General features: G+C 44.7%; 1 protein-coding gene across 1 annotated transcript in view; it reads left to right on the top strand.

Moving 5' to 3' along the window:
- Positions 1 to 17,239, top strand: part of eno4 (enolase 4) — a 130,749-nt gene that overhangs the window by 65,818 nt on the left and 47,692 nt on the right. The window contains exon 5 of the mRNA XM_070873974.1: positions 14,337 to 14,506. Coding sequence (XP_070730075.1) covers positions 14,337 to 14,506 — 170 coding nt within the window. The remainder of the gene's footprint in view (positions 1 to 14,336; positions 14,507 to 17,239) is intronic.

Raw genomic sequence — 17,239 nt, 5'->3', positions numbered from 1 at the left:
TATAGCAGCGGGTTTCATGTTGTGTAAGTATCCTGCTGACGAGAGGCGGGACACCTCATTAACATATTTAAATCAGGTTCCCACAGTACAATTGTTCAATAGTTCTTTATCAAACAGAAGTTTCAAAAGATGGAACTCCTGACCTTTGCTTTACAAATAAGTTGCATCTTGAACATTTGGGTAAATTAGGGATGGACCTGCCACTTCCACGATTTCAGAGTTCTTCACACATCTCGCATACCACCTTCCAATGCCTGCAATAGATAAATAACCTTTGAAAGCCTTTAATGCAGAATTCCACGCTGTTCTGCCAAGGGAATCGGTAAGTCTGTGGCTAAGCATTATTGTGATCAATCTAAAATAATTGGGCTGGATATTAACTCAGAGGTGGGAAGGGGGTGAGGGAGGTTGCTTTGAGGTTGGGAATCCCGGAAGAATGGGTTTCCTGCAGGTCTTGGCGAATTTAACAGCAGGACCTGATTAGCATTTTTTTAATCTCCATTTCCCGGCCGCAGCCAGCCAGATTGAGGCACCTACTCCTGGATCCAGCAGTCTGCACTTCCCTTTAACCTCCAAGTTTCCCCGAGGCCTGGAAAACTCGACTGCCCAGGGATAAGTTAAATATGAAGCACGCAGCCTCATTATAGTATCAGCGCTTGTTAGAAAGGGCAGCTCGCCGATTCTAGTGCGGCCCAACCATGAAAACAGATCGAGTTCCCAGCAACCTTCATCAGGCAGGCAGTGGGCTCGCTCCACCCACCACCTGCCCAATGATTAGGGGGGCATGGAAATTCTCCCTGTAAGTACATCTTTCTAGGAAAATGAATTTGCAGAGGTCCTAATTTAATCACCTACATGTCAAACGTTTCTAGAATCAAATTTGTCAGGGAGAGATAGAAAAATTAATTGTTTGCAATAAAAGCAAGAGATTTCACATACAAACCATTGTGCTAGCGATCGCCGCTGACCTCAAAGAAAGCTGCTCACAGAGATATCCTGATTTCTGTGGCTAGAACTTTAGCTTCCTCGATGTGAAATTGATTGCAGTGCTGTCAAAAGGGGAACTCAAGCCAAAAGCAGCAGTGATTCATTAAGCTGTCTAAGCAGCCAATCACATTGAAGAATTCCCACAGACTGCAAACCAGGAAATAAAAAACACTGATAATCTGCACTTTAAAAACATGTTAAAGAGAATGAAATAAAGATTGGGACACACACATGTGGTTAAGGTAGAAGCTGAAATAACATGAACAAACTTTAAAAATATATGTATATTTTTAAATCTAGTAATTTTTATCATAGTGGAGAAAGTTGGCATTCCACAAATATAAAATTCGTTTTTCAGGACCAGAAATGTTGTTTAGAAGAAAGAAAGACTTGGATTTATATAGCACCTTTCACGACCATCGGACATCTCAAGACACTTTGCAGCCAATGAAGTACTTTTGGAGTGTAGTCACTGTTGTAATGTGGGAAACGTGGCAGCAAACTTGTGCACATCAAACTCCCACAAACAGCAATGTGATAATTACCGGATAATCTGTTTTTGTTACGTTGATTGAGGGATAAATATTGGCTAGGGCACCGGGGATAACTCCCCTGCTCTTCTTTGAAATAGTGCCATGAGATCTCTTAGAGAACAGTCTGGGCCTCGGTTTAACGTCTCATTCAAAAGACAATACCAAAAAGATTTTAAAATTATATCCATTGAAAAATTTGAAGCAATATTAAGTACAAAGGCATTTTGAATTCCAGCAAATAATAACATTAGAGTTTTGATTCACAGTATGTACTTAAAAAACAATTCAGCCCCAGATAGTTAGGCATTAAGAATCTGTTGGTGGTTCATTAGTAATAGAAACTGCATGTCTGAGCTCACATCATATCCTGAACCAAATCTGCAACATCTCCTGCACCTTGAGTACAGTTTTCAGTTTTGGTTGTCAAGACACAAGCTATGGAGGTGGTGCAGAACAGAGCCACGAGGCTGATCTCTACCATCAAAGGATTGAGTTACGAGAAGCGACTGGAGAAACAGGGACACTTTAGTCTTCAAAGGGGACAACTGGCGGGGGGGCGGGGGTTTCTAGAAAATGTAAAAAAATGACATGCTTGAGGTTAATCCAGAGTACTATTTGTAGGTACACCAGGATACTAAAACCAGGCACAATAGGTTAAAACTGGTGAAAATAAAGGTTATGACAGGCCTGGACAAAACACTTAGAATGGTCTTTCAGTTGGGGATTAAAACATTCGATTCATTCAAGAGTCAACCAGATGATGCAATGGGGAGGAGAAATGTAGGTTTTTATTATAGATGGTTGAACTAAGTTGATCTAAATGTCCTCCCTTATCTATATTTATCTTGTGAACTCCAATTGAGGAAGTAAAGTTACTGCATGAGGACTCTTAAGTGCAGTACCCCATTAGAGAAACACCCCAAACACCTTTTTTGTTATTATATACGAGATAACCATGGAAACATTTTTCACTTAAATGCATAAAAAAGACAAAAAAGTCCCTTTCAGCCGAAGGAAGCTTGTCTCTCCAGTACTTAACTCTCCTAGTCTGGCATTCAACTGCGTTTTCAACATCCGAATATACTTACTTAATGTACCACCTTTGATGCCCTAGTCCCTATTAAAATGATTACCCTCTCCCACTCTTACCATTCCCCTTGGTACAGCCCTCATCTTCGCTCCCTCAAGTCAAAAGGGCATAGACTTGAACGGATGTGCTGGGCAACTGGTTTAGCCATTCACTGCTAGATCTGGCTTGAACACATAAAACACTATCGGTTCTTACCCTTATCTACAAAAACTGCTCACTATTCCAGGATCATTTTGGATTGTTAAAGTAACCCAGGCTACTATTCTTTACTGCTAACCGTCTCCTTAAACCTCTCTTCCCTGTCTCCACCACACTCTCCTCCAATAACAAGTGTGAGGAGCTCATGGACTTCTTTGTATCAAAGATTGAAACCATCCGATCAGCACCCAAACTTCATCTGACGCTCTCATATATTTTTCTAGTTTGTCTTTGATCTCCTTTCTTAATCTCTCCAAACTCATCTTATCCATGAGACCCACTTCCTGCTCTCTTGACCCTATTCCCACTAAACCGCTGACCACCCAACTTCCTTTTCTGGCTCCCATGTTAGCCAACATTGTTAATGTTTCTCTGTCCTCGAGTACTGTTCCCCTCTCCTTCAAATCTGCTATCATCACCCCTTTCCTCAAAAAAACAACCCTTGATCTCACTTTGCTTGCTAGCTATCGCCCCATCTCCAACCACCCTTTCCTGTCCAAAGTATTTGAATGTCAGGTTGCCTCCCAAATCCGTGATCATCTTTCCATGAATTCAGTGTTTCAGTCCCTTCAATCTGGCTTTTCGCCCCTGCCACAGTACCGAAACTGCTCTCATCAAAGTCACAAATTACATCCTTTGTGACTGTGGCAAAGGTAACTTATCCCTCCTCATCCTTCTGGATCTGTCTGCAGCCTTTGACACAGTTGACCACTCCATCCTCCTCCAACGCCTCTCCACCAATGCCCAGCTAAGTGGGACGGCACTCGCCTGGTTCCATTCTTATCTATTTAATCATAGCTAGAAAATCTCCAACAATGGTTTCTCTTCCCACTTCCACATCATTACCTCTGGTGTACCCCAAGGATCTGTCCTTGATCTCTTATTTCTCATCTATATGCTACCCCTTGGTGATATCATCCAAAAACACGGAGTCAGTTTCCGCATGTACGCTGACGACACCCAGCTCTACCTCTCCACCACTTCTTTCGACCACTGCTTGGTATCTAAATTGTCAGATTGCTTGTCCAACATCCAGTACTGGATGAGCAGAAATTTTCTCCAATTAAATATTGGGAAGACCGAAGCCATTATCTTTGGTCCCCACCATAAACTGCATTCTCTAACCACTGACTCTATCCCTTTCCCTGGAATCAATTTGAGGGTGAACAAGACTGTTCGCAACCTAGGTGTCATATTTGACCCTGAAATGAGTTTGCAGCCACATATCCGCGGCATAACTAAAGCCGCCTTTGTAACATTGCCCACCTCCGCCCCTGCCTCAGCTCTTCTGCTGCTAAAACCCTCATTCATGCCTTTGTTACCTCTAGACTAGACGACTCCAACTCACTGCTGGCCAGCCTTCCACATTCCACACTACGTAAACTTGAAGTCATCCAAAACTCAGCAGCCCGTGTACTAACCCGCACCGTCAAGATCACCCATCAACCCTGTGCTTTCTGACCTACATTGGCTCCCAGTTAAACAACGCCTCAGTGTCCAAATTCTCATCCTTATTTACAAATCACTCCATGACTTGCCCCTCCCTATCTCTGTAATCTTTTTCAGCCTCACAATCCCACAAGACGTTTGCGCTCCTCAAATTCAGCCCTCTTGAACATCCCTCATTATAACTGCTCAACCCTCAGTATATGTGCCTTCAGCTCCCTGGGCCCTAAGCTCTGGAACTCCCTCCCTGAACCTCTACCCTCCTTTAAGACGCTCGTTAAAACCTACCTCTTTAAACAAGCTTTTGATCATCTGCCTTAATTTCTTCTGTGGCTCGGTGTCAAATTTATCTGTTTGTCTGTAACACTGTTGGGAAGCGCCTTGGGACATTTTACTACGTTAAAGGCACAATATAAATAAAAGTTATTATTTTACTTCACCCTACTAACTTGTCTGGCATATTCCAAACACTTATCACCTAGAGAAAAGGTTTCCTCTGTACTCTATACATAGTGAAATTGTAAATGTGTTCTTTATAAATACTTTTACAATATCACCACTATATATAATGTACAAAGGTTAAACATTTTTTAATAAGGTAAAAACTTGAGAAAAATAGATTCTGCGGAGAGAAAAACAAGGTTTTTTGTAAAGTAGTTAGTAATTTATTTATGAGGATGTATCTTCCAATATCAGTAATTATGTGTAGTGTTTCAGTCATGTGATATATTACTTCACTAAATTTGCTGTTACAGCAGTTGGCAAGCCACTGTTGCCATTAGGTTGCCACAGAACCACGATAAGCATTAGAAATCATATTCCAGAAATCAATGGCAGTCCCTCGGAATCGAGGAAGTAATGCTTCCACTCTTAGAATGTGATCTTAGATGGCTGAACAGTCCAATACGAGAGCCACAATCCCTGCCACAGGTGGGACAGACAGTCGTTGAGGGTAAGGGAGGGTGGGACAGGTTTTCCGCACGTTCTTTCCGCTGCCTGCACTTGTTTTCTGCATGCACTCGGCGATGAGACTCGAGGCGCTTAGCGCCCTCCCGGATGCACTTCCTCCACTTTGAGCGGTCTTTGGCTAGGGACTCCCAGGTGTCGGTGGAGATGTTGCACTTTATCAGGGAGGCTTTGAGGGTGTCCTTGTAATGTTTCCTCTTCCACCTTTGGCTTGTTTGCCATGAAGGAGTTCCGAGTACAGCGCTTGCTTTGGGAATCTCGTGTCTGGCATGCGGACAATGTGGCCTGCGCAGCGGAGCTGATCAAGTGTGGTCAGTGCTGGGGATGTTGGCCTGGACGAGGACACTAATGTTGGTGTGTCTGTCCTACCAGGAGATTTGTAGGATCTTGCAGAGGCATCGGTGGTATTTCTCCAGCGACTTGAGGTGTCTACTGTACATGGTCCATGTCTCTGAACTATACAGGAGGGCGTGTATTACTACAGCCCTATAGACCATGAGCTTGGTGGTAGATTTGAGGGCCTGGTCTTCGAACACTCTTTTCCTCAGGCGGCCTCAGGCTGCACTGGCACACTGGAGGCAGTGTTGAATCTCCTCATCAATGTCTGCTTTTGTTGATAAAAGGCTCCCGAGGTATGGGAATTAGTCCATGTTGTCCAGGGCCGCGCCGTGGATCTTGATGACTGGGGTACAGTGCTGTGTGGCGAGGACAAGCTGGTGGAGGACCTTTGTCTTACGGATGTTTAGCGTAAAGCCCATGCTTTTGTACATCTCAGTAAATACGTTGACTGTGTCCTGGAGTTTAGCCTCTGAATGTGCGCAGACGCAGGCGTCGTCCGCGTACTGTAGCTTGACAACAGAGGTTGGGGTGGTCTTGGACCTGGCCTGGAGACGGCGAAGGTTGAACAGCTTCCCACTTGTTCGGTAGTTTAGTTCCACTCCAGCTTGTTGACTGTGAGGTGGAGCATGGCAGCGAGGAAGATTGAGAAGAGGGTTGGGGCGATGACCAGCCCTGTTTGACCCCAGTCCGGATGTGGATTGGGTCTGTAATGGATCCGTTGGTAAGGATCACGGCCTGCATGTCATCGTGGAGCAGGCGGAGGATGTTGATGAACTTTTGGGGGCATCCAAAATGGAGGACGACACTCCATAGACCCTCGTGGTTGACAGTGTCACAGGCCTTTGTAAGGTCGAAGAAGACCATGTATAAGGACTGGTGCCGCTCACTGCATTTTTCCTGCAGCTGGAGTGGAACTAAACTACTGTACTGGACTACCTGTGATCAACACCATGGGAGGTCTACCAGTTAATTTTAAAAAGAAATGCTGAATGTTGCTATTATGTCGACTTTTTGGCCTATGGTAATCAATGTGATTATTCTAAAACTTCATGTTGCTTTCTGGCAATAGTAACAAAAATTAATCATGTAAACATTCCAAGTGTCAGCGAAATTATATGACAATGAGGATTTTTGAATCTGATTGACAGGGCTTTCAACCATTGCCAGTAAAGCCAGAGTGGACAGTGTTGCAGTAATTCAATTTATACAGTAATGGTTGTTGGCTATCTCCCAGCTCTAACTGACCTTTCCTTCCATCTCTCCTATGCTACTTTCCACTACTTTCCACGATGGCTCCCCCCATTTGAAAGACCCTCTTGTGACCTCTTCAAGTTGCGCCGATGCCACTGCTGGCTACTATTCCCCACTAAGGCCTCACCATTCTGTGGCATGTCTGACTGGAAGTTAGCTGCCCAGGCCTCAGTCAGCACAGAAAATTGCTGATGCTAAAAGGTCAGATTGATCATATGGTATGAGTGGGGATAATAGGAGAGAAAGAGAGGCAGCAGGAGCATTGTATTTGCTGGGGGAGTGAGAAAGATAGAGCAAGGTAGTGGGACAATAGAGTTAGCTAGAGAGACAGGCTCAGACAAAGCAAATGGAGTATAACACAAGAATAGAATACAACCTGAGTCTTGGACCCACAAGTTTTACTGTGGAAGATGCCCTCTGTATTTTATATACCTAGATGCCTTCTTAAACTTCTTCTTTCTTAACAATTGTTCTCAAACGTTTTCTGTTGGGTGCCACCAATATATTCTCATTCTGGTATGGCTAGCTAAGGCCAAAATGTCTCTTGTACCATGACATTGTAACCTGTGAAAATACAGTCTCGAGTCTATGCATAGCAATATAATTCATAAAAACATTCTATGATGATTACTCCTACCAATCTCCAACACAATTTAGATTGTCTGTTTGGACACTGTTAGGAGTTTATTAAAGATAGAGATGACAGGTGCACTTTGATAATGAATTATTACATTTTACAGTTTTGCATTTATGGAAATGAAAGGCAGATAATGATCATTGAGGCAATCTGTTTCCCTCCATCCTGATTGCAAGGCACTATTGGTTGTCGAATAAAATGTCGGATGAGTTGCTTCATCAGCAAAAAGCACCTGCAAAGGCTGTTCTTTTGTAGATTTAATTGGGAGATGTTGTGTGTTAAGTATGTTAACTGGGTTTTACCTGCCACCGGAGGGCGCGACTGTTGGAGTCCTAATGGTCACTGGCAGACACGTGCAAGCCATGTATATAATGTTGGCAGCCATGTTGAATCCTCACTTTGAGAATAAATAAATTGGAGTAAGGTCATGCCTGAAATTAGCCTCGTGGAGTTATTCGATACTTAACCATTGAACAATTGGCGACGAGTTAAAAATACGAACTTTCATGCAACTATGTCTGTTGGAATTTTGGAGAGATTCATGGAAGGGGAAGACTGGGTGGATTTCACTGATTGCCTTGACCGGTATTTCATAGCCAACGGATTGGAAGGAACCGATAACGCAATTAAGTGCAGGGCGGTATTCCCCACCGTTTGTGGGTGAAAAATTTATGGCCTTATCAAGAATCTATTCTCACTGACTCGACCAACGGATAAGACTTATGATGAATTGTGTACACTGGTTCTGAACCACTTTAAACTGAAAGAAAGCATCATCATGGTGAGGTATCGTTTCTATACACACAATCGCTCCGAGGGCCAGGATGTGACAGAATCTGTTGCCGACCTGAGACGTCTCGCTGGGCCATGCAACTTCGGAGCTGCGTTGGAGGAAATGCCGCGGGACTTTTTCGTGCTTGGCATTGGCCACGAAAGCTGCTGGCTGCTGAATCTCTAGACCTGAGCAGGGCCATCACAATCGCCCAGGCATGCATGTCCACGGACCAAAACTCGAAACAGATATCTTCCCATCATCGAAGCTTATCAGCGAGTACTGTGCATAAAATAATATCGTCAGCAGGCAGAGCTGCACATGGCAGGGCCTACTTGTCCACGTTCGTATGACCTGTAACTGCTCAAAGCCTGCCATCGGGGGTGAATTAAATCTCGCCTTGTTGGCGTTGCGCAGGCTATCATTGGGCTCATCAATGCCGATTCAAGCAATGCGTGTGCAAAGGCTGTCAACAATGGGGCACCTTCAGCGAATGTACGCAATCGAGCAAGCATGCTGCGACACACCACGTGGCTGAGGATGATCGATTCAGCGTAGATTAAGTGGCACAGGCAACTCAACCCGAGGTACAGGACGAAGAAGTGTATGGGGTACATTCTTTTACCAAAAGTCCTCCGATAATGCTGGAAGTTAAATTAAATGGGGTTCCAGTATCCATAGAATTAGACACGGGTGCGAGTCAGTCAATAATGAGCCAGAGGGCTTTCGAAAAGCTGTGGGACACTAAGGCAAAAAGACCCAAACTGAGCCCAATCAATGCTAAGCTGCGTACCTACACCAAAGAGCTCATAGCAGTCATTGGTATCAGGCCTACGGACTCGAAGACAAAGGCCATCAAGAATGCACCCAGACCCTAGAGTGTGACGGAGCTGCGTTCATTCCTGGATCTTCTCAACTATTTCGGTAACTTTCTACCTAGTTTGAGCACATTGCTTAGAGCCCTTGCACATGTTGCTGAGAAGGGGTAACAACTGGATTTGGGGCAAATCTCAAGACAGAGCCTTCGAGAAGGCCAGGAACCTGCTATGTTCCAATAACTTACTGGTACACTATGACCCATTTAAGCGGTTAGTCCTGTGGTCGGTTGCGTGCTCCAACAAGCCAATGTATCAGGCAAACTCCAACCAGTTGCATATGCGTCCAGAAGTTTGTCTAAGGCTGAAAGAGCCTATAGTATGGTAGAGAAAGAGGCTTTAGCATCTGTATATGGGGTTAGGAAAATGCACCAATACCTGTTTGGGCTTCGGTTAGAGCTTGAAACAGACCACAAGCCACTCATTTCATTGTTTTCTGAGAGCAAAGGTATAAACACCAATGCCTCGTCCCGCATCCAAAGATGGGCACTGACATTATCCGCCTATGATTATGTCATCCGCCACAGACCAGGCACTGAAAACTGTGCTGATGCACATTGCCAAAAACTGGGGTGGAAATGCCGCAGCCCGCAGACTTGCTGCTGGTCATGGATGCCTTCGAGAGCAAGGGGTCACCCGTCATGGCTCACCAAATTAGGACCTGGACCAGCCAGGATCCTGTACTGTCAAGGGTAAAAAGGTGTGTCCTAAATGGAAATTGGTCTGCCATTCCCAGGGAAATGCAGGATGAAGTTAAGCCTTATAGCCGCTGCAAAGATGAATTGTCTATTCAGTCTGATTGTCTGTTATGGGGTAATCATGTTGTTATGCCAAAAAAAGGCAGGGAAACTTTTATACGAGATTTACACAGTACCCACCCAGGCATTGTCACGATGAACCTCATTGCCAGGTCTCACGTTTGGTGGCCCGGCATTGACTCGGACTTGGAGTCATGCGTGCATCAGTGCGACTGAGTAATGCACCTGAGTAATGCACCTGTGGAGGCTCCGCTGAGTCTGTGGTCATGGCCATCCAAACTGTGATCAAGGATCCACATAGACTTTGCCGGCCCCTTTCTCGGCAAAATGTTTTTAGTGGCAGTGGACGCTTACTTCAAATGGATTGAATGCATAATCATGCCATCCAGCATTTCCACAGCCACTATTGAAAGCCTCCGGGCCATGTTTACCACCCATGGCCTGCCCGACGTCCTTGTCAGCGACAACGGACCGTGTTTAACCAGTTCGGATCTGTAATGGCATCAAGCATGTCAGGTCTGCCCTTTTCAAACCCGCGTCTAACGGTCAAGCGGAACGGGCTGTCCAAACCATTAAGCAGAGCCTAAAACGCGTGACTCACGGCTCCCTACAGACCCGCTTGTCCCGCATTCTGCTCAGTTACCGGACGAGACCCACTCGCTCACCGGGGTCCCTCCTGCCGAGCTGTTAATGAAGAGAGGCCTCAAAACCAGGCTCTCCCTTGCATACCCGGATCTCAATGATCATGTTGAAACCAGAAGGCAACGGCAGCAATGGTACCACAATCGTGCGGCCGTATCACGTGACATTGATGTTCATGACACTGTATCCTAAATTATGGTCATGGTCCAAAGTGGGTTGCTGGCACGGTTTTGGCCAAGGAGTCAAACTGTTAAATGGCCAAACGTGCAAGAGGCATATTGACCAAACCAAACTGCGATTCACAGACAACCCAGAACAAATTGAAGATGACATCATCATCGACCAACCAACATACATCCAACCATCAGTTGACCTTTGTGTCATTCACGAACATGAACCTACCATCGCCAAGAGTCCTGTCAGACTGACTGCTCCGCAATGCAGCAATGGTCCTACTAACTCACCCAAGCTTGGGTTCGAACTGAGAAGATCAACCAGGGAGCGGAAGGCCCCGGACCGTCTCAACTTGTAAATACTGTACTGTACCAAGGACTTTGGGAGGAATTATGTTATGTATGTTAACTGGGTTTTACCTGTCACCGGAGGGCGCGACTGTCGGAGTCCTAATGGTCACTGGCAGACACGTGCAAGCCGTGTATATAATATTGGCAGCCATGTTGAATCCTCACTTTGAGAATAAATAAACTGGAGTAAGGTCATGCCTGAACCAACTCACCGTACCTAGCCTCATGGAGTTATTCGATACTTAACATTGTGCAATGACATCTATATCATCTCCTGAACTTCCAACTGCAGTGTAACTATATGATCCCTTGGTGTATTGATCACTGTGCCATTTTGATCATATTATGCTCTTTGGTAGAGGTATCAATGGGTTTCCTGTAAATCGACATATGACTTGTGTCAAACAATTTTTGACTTCAGAATCAGATAAGCTCTCCATAAAGTTAGCTTCCTTGCCAGTAAGAACAGCAAGGACATAGCCATATCTTTCTACAGACTATAGGACAATAAAGCCTATGATCTTTCTGAACCAGGCTTTTTGCAGATCTGGCCGTGCACAGACCAGTGGAGTCAATATACTGTTAAAACCCCAGTTACACCTATTCCAACAATGCTTAACATTTAATGGGTCATTTAACAGCGATATTAGTGCATAAAAGCTTACGATTTCGACAGTTCCGCCGATTTCATTGATTGATGGCTATGGAGGGCAGGAGACGAGGGGGATCCACATCGTAGCCTGTGTCGAAGCAGTGAATGATAATTTCAGGATTTCCACGTTTAGCTGCACATGCGCTAATTCTTGAAATTGCGGTCAGTTTCAGAGGTTGTAATGGCGGTGAACGCTGACAGTTCGCCGTCATTACCACCGCAAAATCGGGCCAATATCTATTACTTAACTTTTATTCTATTTAGAACATGATATTTTTTCCTAGATACACTACAGTAACCAAACTAACACCATTACAATTATTTTCACACTACAGCTCGTTACTGATTGAATGCTTTGAAAGAGCTGTCTGGAGTAAAAATAAAATTTGGAAGGGGGCTCAACCATGGCTAACAAGGGAAATTAAGGATAGTGTTAAATCCAAGTAAGAGGCATATAAATTGGCCAGAAAAAGCAGCAGACCTGAGGACTGGGAGAAATTTAGAATTCAGCAGAGGAGGACAAAAGGTTTAATTAAAAGGGGCAAAATAGAGTACGAGAAGAAGCTTGCCAGGAACATAAAAACTGACTGCAAAAGCTTCTATAGATATGTGAAGAGAAAAAGATTAGTGAAGACAAACGTAGGTCCCTTGCAGTCGGATTTAGGTGAATTTATAAAGGGGAACAAAGAAATGGCAGACCAATTGAACAAATACTTTGGTTCTGTCTTCACAAAGGAAGACACAAATAACCTTCCGGAAGTACGAGGGGACCAATGGTCTAGTGAGAAGGAGGAACTGAAGGATATCCTTATTAGACGGGAAATTGTGTTCGGGAAATTGATGGGATTGAAGGCCGATAAATCCCCGAGGTCTGATAGTCTGCATCCAAGAGTACTTAAGGAAGTGGCCCTAGAAATAGTGGATGCATTGGTGATCATTTTCCAACAGTCTATCGACTCGGGATCAGTTCCTATGGACTGGAGGATAGCTAATGTAACACCACTTTTTAAAAAGGGAGAGAGACAGCGGGTAATTATAGACTGGTTAGCCTGACATCAATGGCGGGGAAAATGTTGGAATCAATTATTAAGGATGAAATAGCAGCACAATTGGAAAGCAGTGACAGGATCGGTACAAGTCAGCATGGATTTATGAAGGGGAAATCATGCTTGACAAATCTTCTGGAATTTTTTGAGGATGTAACTAATAGAGTGGAAAAGGGAGAACCAGTGGATGTAGTGTATTTGGACTTTCAAAAGGCTTTTGACAAGGTCCCGCACAAGAGATTGGTGTGCAAAATCAAAGCACATGGTATTGGGGGTAATATACTGATGTGGCAGACAGGAACGAGAGAGTCGGGGTAAACAGGTCCTTTTCAGAATGGCAGGCAGTGACTAGTGGAGTGCCACAGGGCTCAGTGCTGGGACCCCAGCTCTTTACAATAAACTGGGTGGCGGTGTGAGCTGTGAGGACACTAAGAGACTGCAGGGTGACTTAGACAGGTTAGGTGAGTGGTCAAATGCATGGCAGATGCAGTATAATGTGGATAAATGTGAGGTTATCCACTTTGGTGGCAAAAACGCAAAGACAGAATATTATCTGAATGGTGGCAGATTAGTAAAAGTGGAGGTGCAACGAGACCTGGGTGTCATGGTTCATCAGTCATTGAAAGTTGGCATACAGGTACAGCAGGTGGTAAAGAAGGCAAATGGTATGTTGGCCTTCATAGCTAGGGGATTTGAGTATAGGAGCAGGGAGGTCTTACTGCAGTTGTACCAGGGGCATTGGTGAGGCCTCACCTGGAATATTGTGTTCAGTTTTGGTCTCCTAATCTGAGGAAGGACGTTCTTGCTATTGAGGGAGTGCAGCGAAGGTTCACCAAACTGATTCCCAGGATGGCTGGACTGACATATGAGGAGAGACTGGATCAACTGGGCCTTTATACACTGGAGTTTAGAAGGATGAGAGGGGATCTCATAGAAACATACAAGATTCTGACGGGACTGAACAGGTTAGATGCGGGTAGATTGTTCCCGATGTGGGGGGAAGTCCAGAACCAGGGGACACAGTCTTAGGATAAGGGGTAAGACATTTAGGACTGAGATGAGGAGAAACTTCTTCACTCAGAGAGTTGTTAACCTGTGGAATTCCCTACTGCAGAGAGTTGTTGATGCCAGTTTGTTGGATATATTCAAGAGGGAGTTAGATATGGCCCTTACGGCTAAGGGGATCAAGGGGTATGGAGAGAAAGCAGGAAGGGGGTTCTGAGGGAATGATCAGCCATGATCTTATTGAATGGTGGTGCAGGCTCGAAGGGCCGAAAGGCCTACTCCTGCACCTATTTTCTATGTTTCTATGATTGTTGTAAATAGATCAACGTAAAAAGGCACTTGTCTTCCTACAAAGCAGCATATGAAAATGAAGGATAAGAAAAGACCCACTGGTCCATCTAGCCTGTTCTCTATAGTCGTAATGCCCTATGCACCCTGATACTGGGTGCATAGGGCATCTGGAAGTTCTGGAAAATATCTCCCCCGCCCCGTTAAACGATAAAAATTAGTCTTGAAGATATTAATCGACTTTTTGGCCTATGGTAATCAATGTGATTATTCCCAAAACTTCATGTTGCTTTCTGGCAAAAATAACAAACATGATTTATATTACAGGCAAGAAAAGTGTTGTTCCAGAGAAACCAATCAGTCCCCGTCAACCACCAGAACCATTTTTTCCTGGTAGTGTGGCTATTGGTGTAGTATCGCTGGCAGTGGCCAAGGCTGCAGCCAGACTTCAGAATACCTTTCTGTACTTGCATATTGCTTCACTGAATCTAAAACAGGTAGGTGGACTTTTGAAATATTATTTTTTATCAGCTTTTAAGTTTATTCTATTCATAACTACTGTAAAAAATAATCAAATCTGCAAGAGTAAAAATCAAAACTGCAACTTTTAAGCCATGCAGTTGAATGGCAAAAGTTCGCTTACTTTGGTGCAGAGACCATATTCTCAGGTTATAAAGGTTTAACTTTTGTACCACACTTTAAATTAATGCATGTTAATAACATACTTTCAATTGGTGTTTCATTTTTTTAATATTTGTGAAATTGTTTAGTATTTACCGTGAATGATACTTAAAAGGCATGCTACAGATACCTTTATCAGTGAGATTATATTGGATTTTTGGGTGGTTAAGGGTGAGATAAGTGAAGACCTTGTGGAGACTGATCCAAAAATGATAAAGGAAAGCAAAATGAAGCAAATAGTGATGACATCCTGGGGTGAAATGATAAAAGTAATGTGAGGACAGGGCATAGTTTTATTAAGCATTGTAATCGGGAACATGCATTAACATTGTCATTAGCATGTCATCTCTACGTAGCTCACTATTAGCCATTATAATAGTAAGTTCTGTACAGATGAAATGTTAATAACGTTGGATATTGTTTCCCAAGGGTAAAGAATATAGCAAAAATATCTGCTGAGGTAAGTTGGGGAGGGAACTAAGACAGTAATATTATGAGGACAGAGACTAAAATGATGTGAGATACTAAAGAAGAAATATGAATAAGGCAAAGACTGCAATCATGTATTTTATTTGAGGGCACAGCAAAAATTAGCATGATAAATATTATTTCTTTTTAAAACGGTCTATACAGGTTGAACCTCCCTTATCCAGAACCCTCGGGACCTGACCTGTTCTGGATAAGGGGTTTTTCCGGATGAGGGGTGGTCACGTTAAATTGAATGGTACAGGTACTGAGCAAGGGGATATCGGGGCTGGCTGGCTTGGGGCTGGGAGTGCAGCAGAGAGATCATGGGGGGAGGGCAGGGTCAGGCCAGCGATTGTGGGAGTCGGCAGCGAGGAAGGACCAATTTGTTCATGTCGGAGTTCTGCGCATGCGCCACCCAGTGGCCGGGAATGGTTCTGGATGAGGAGTGGTTCCGGATAAGGGAGTTCTGGATAAGGGAGGTTCAACCTGTACTTGAGGGAATTAACTTTGTACATAACTTAAGCTTTTCTAGATGTAAGAGATGGAATTTTAATTTGAAGGTGGGTAGGGAGCGGGATGGGGGCAGGGAAACCTGGGAGAACGGGTTTCCCGTAAGCCCTGCGGAACTTAATGGAAGGGCCTGATTAACATTTAGAATCATTGTTTCCTGCCCACAGCCAGCCAGATGGAGGGGCTGGCTAGCTGGTAGGATCGAAGGCCAGAGGGGGAATCGGAGGCAGTCGGAGGCCCCAGGGGGAGGTTATCGGAAGGGAGGGGGAAGTGTCGATTGCGGGGGAGGTGGGGGGTGTGGGGGCGGTGGAATGGTGAGGCAGGAACACTGGATCCAGCAGGTAAGTGGAAAGACAATTAGCTCCTGGATCCAGCAGTCCTCGCCTCCCTTTCACTGGCGGGTTACCCGAGGCCTGACAAAACCCGCCCGCCCACAATTAACTTTTAAATGGTAGCTCACCATGAGGCGCGGAGACTCATTATAATATTTAAAGTGGCAACCCGCCTCCTACGATGTTGATTGAGGGATAAATACTGGCTGTGGATAACTCCCCTGCTCTCTGCGAAATAGTGCCATGGGTTCTTCTACCTTCATCTAAGAAAGCAGATGGGGCCTCGGTTTAATGTCTCATCCGAAAAACGGCACCTCCAACAGTGCAGCATTCCCTCTGTACTGCACCGGAATGTCAGCCTAGATTTTTGTGCACATGTTTCTGGAGTAGGACTTGAATCTACAAACCTTCTAATTCAGAGGCGAGAGTGCTACCAACTGAGCCACAGCTGACACCGCATTATGAACACAGGTACACACTGGGAAAAATATTGATATTATTAGCATGAAACATGGCTGTGTGAAAGATGGACCACAGGTGGAGTTGAGAGGGTATATGCAAGGACAGGAATATTAAGTCAGATTTATGAAATCTCCAGAGACTTCCAAGTTCTCTAATCCGAATGTTTTTTTTTTGTTTTCTGCTCACATATTTAGATTCTTAGATTCTGAATCAAAACCCTAGTATTACAGCAACAAGGGGGGAATTTTTACTTACCGATATGCTGGGAGCAGGGGGTTTCGGTAGCACGTGGGAAACCCGGAAGTCTGGGTCTCCCCATATTTTGTGGAGATTTAACTCCACAGCATGCGTCTTTCATCATCGACAGGTTCCCCGTATGGAAGTCAGCCTGATTGACAGGCTTGGCTTCTAATCAGGCAGGGAGCACTCCTGAGGAGGCCGCAGGACCAGTTTGGTCTGATCCCCGACCTTGGAGGGGGTTCCGATCCCAAAGCAGTCTGATCCCCGACCTTGGGGAGGTTCCGATCTCAAGGGGGGTCTGATCACTGACCCCAGGGGGGGGGTTCCAAATCTGATCCCCAACTCCGGGTGGAGTTTTGCATGGGGGAAGGGAGGGGGAGTCTGATGGTGGGGAGCCTGGGGATCCTGGAGTGTTGTGTATGCAATAACTGTTAGACTGAGTACTGTTTAACTCCAAGACCTTGGCTCTGCTTTATTAAGGCCCAAAGTGGCTAATATACAAAATGGCTGGCCTTTTATACTTGGGCTGCACACACA

The sequence above is a fragment of the Pristiophorus japonicus genome, chromosome 3 (assembly GCF_044704955.1).
Source record: "Pristiophorus japonicus isolate sPriJap1 chromosome 3, sPriJap1.hap1, whole genome shotgun sequence".
NCBI lineage: Eukaryota > Metazoa > Chordata > Chondrichthyes > Pristiophoridae > Pristiophorus > Pristiophorus japonicus.
This window is presented reverse-complemented; position numbering and strand designations above follow the sequence as displayed.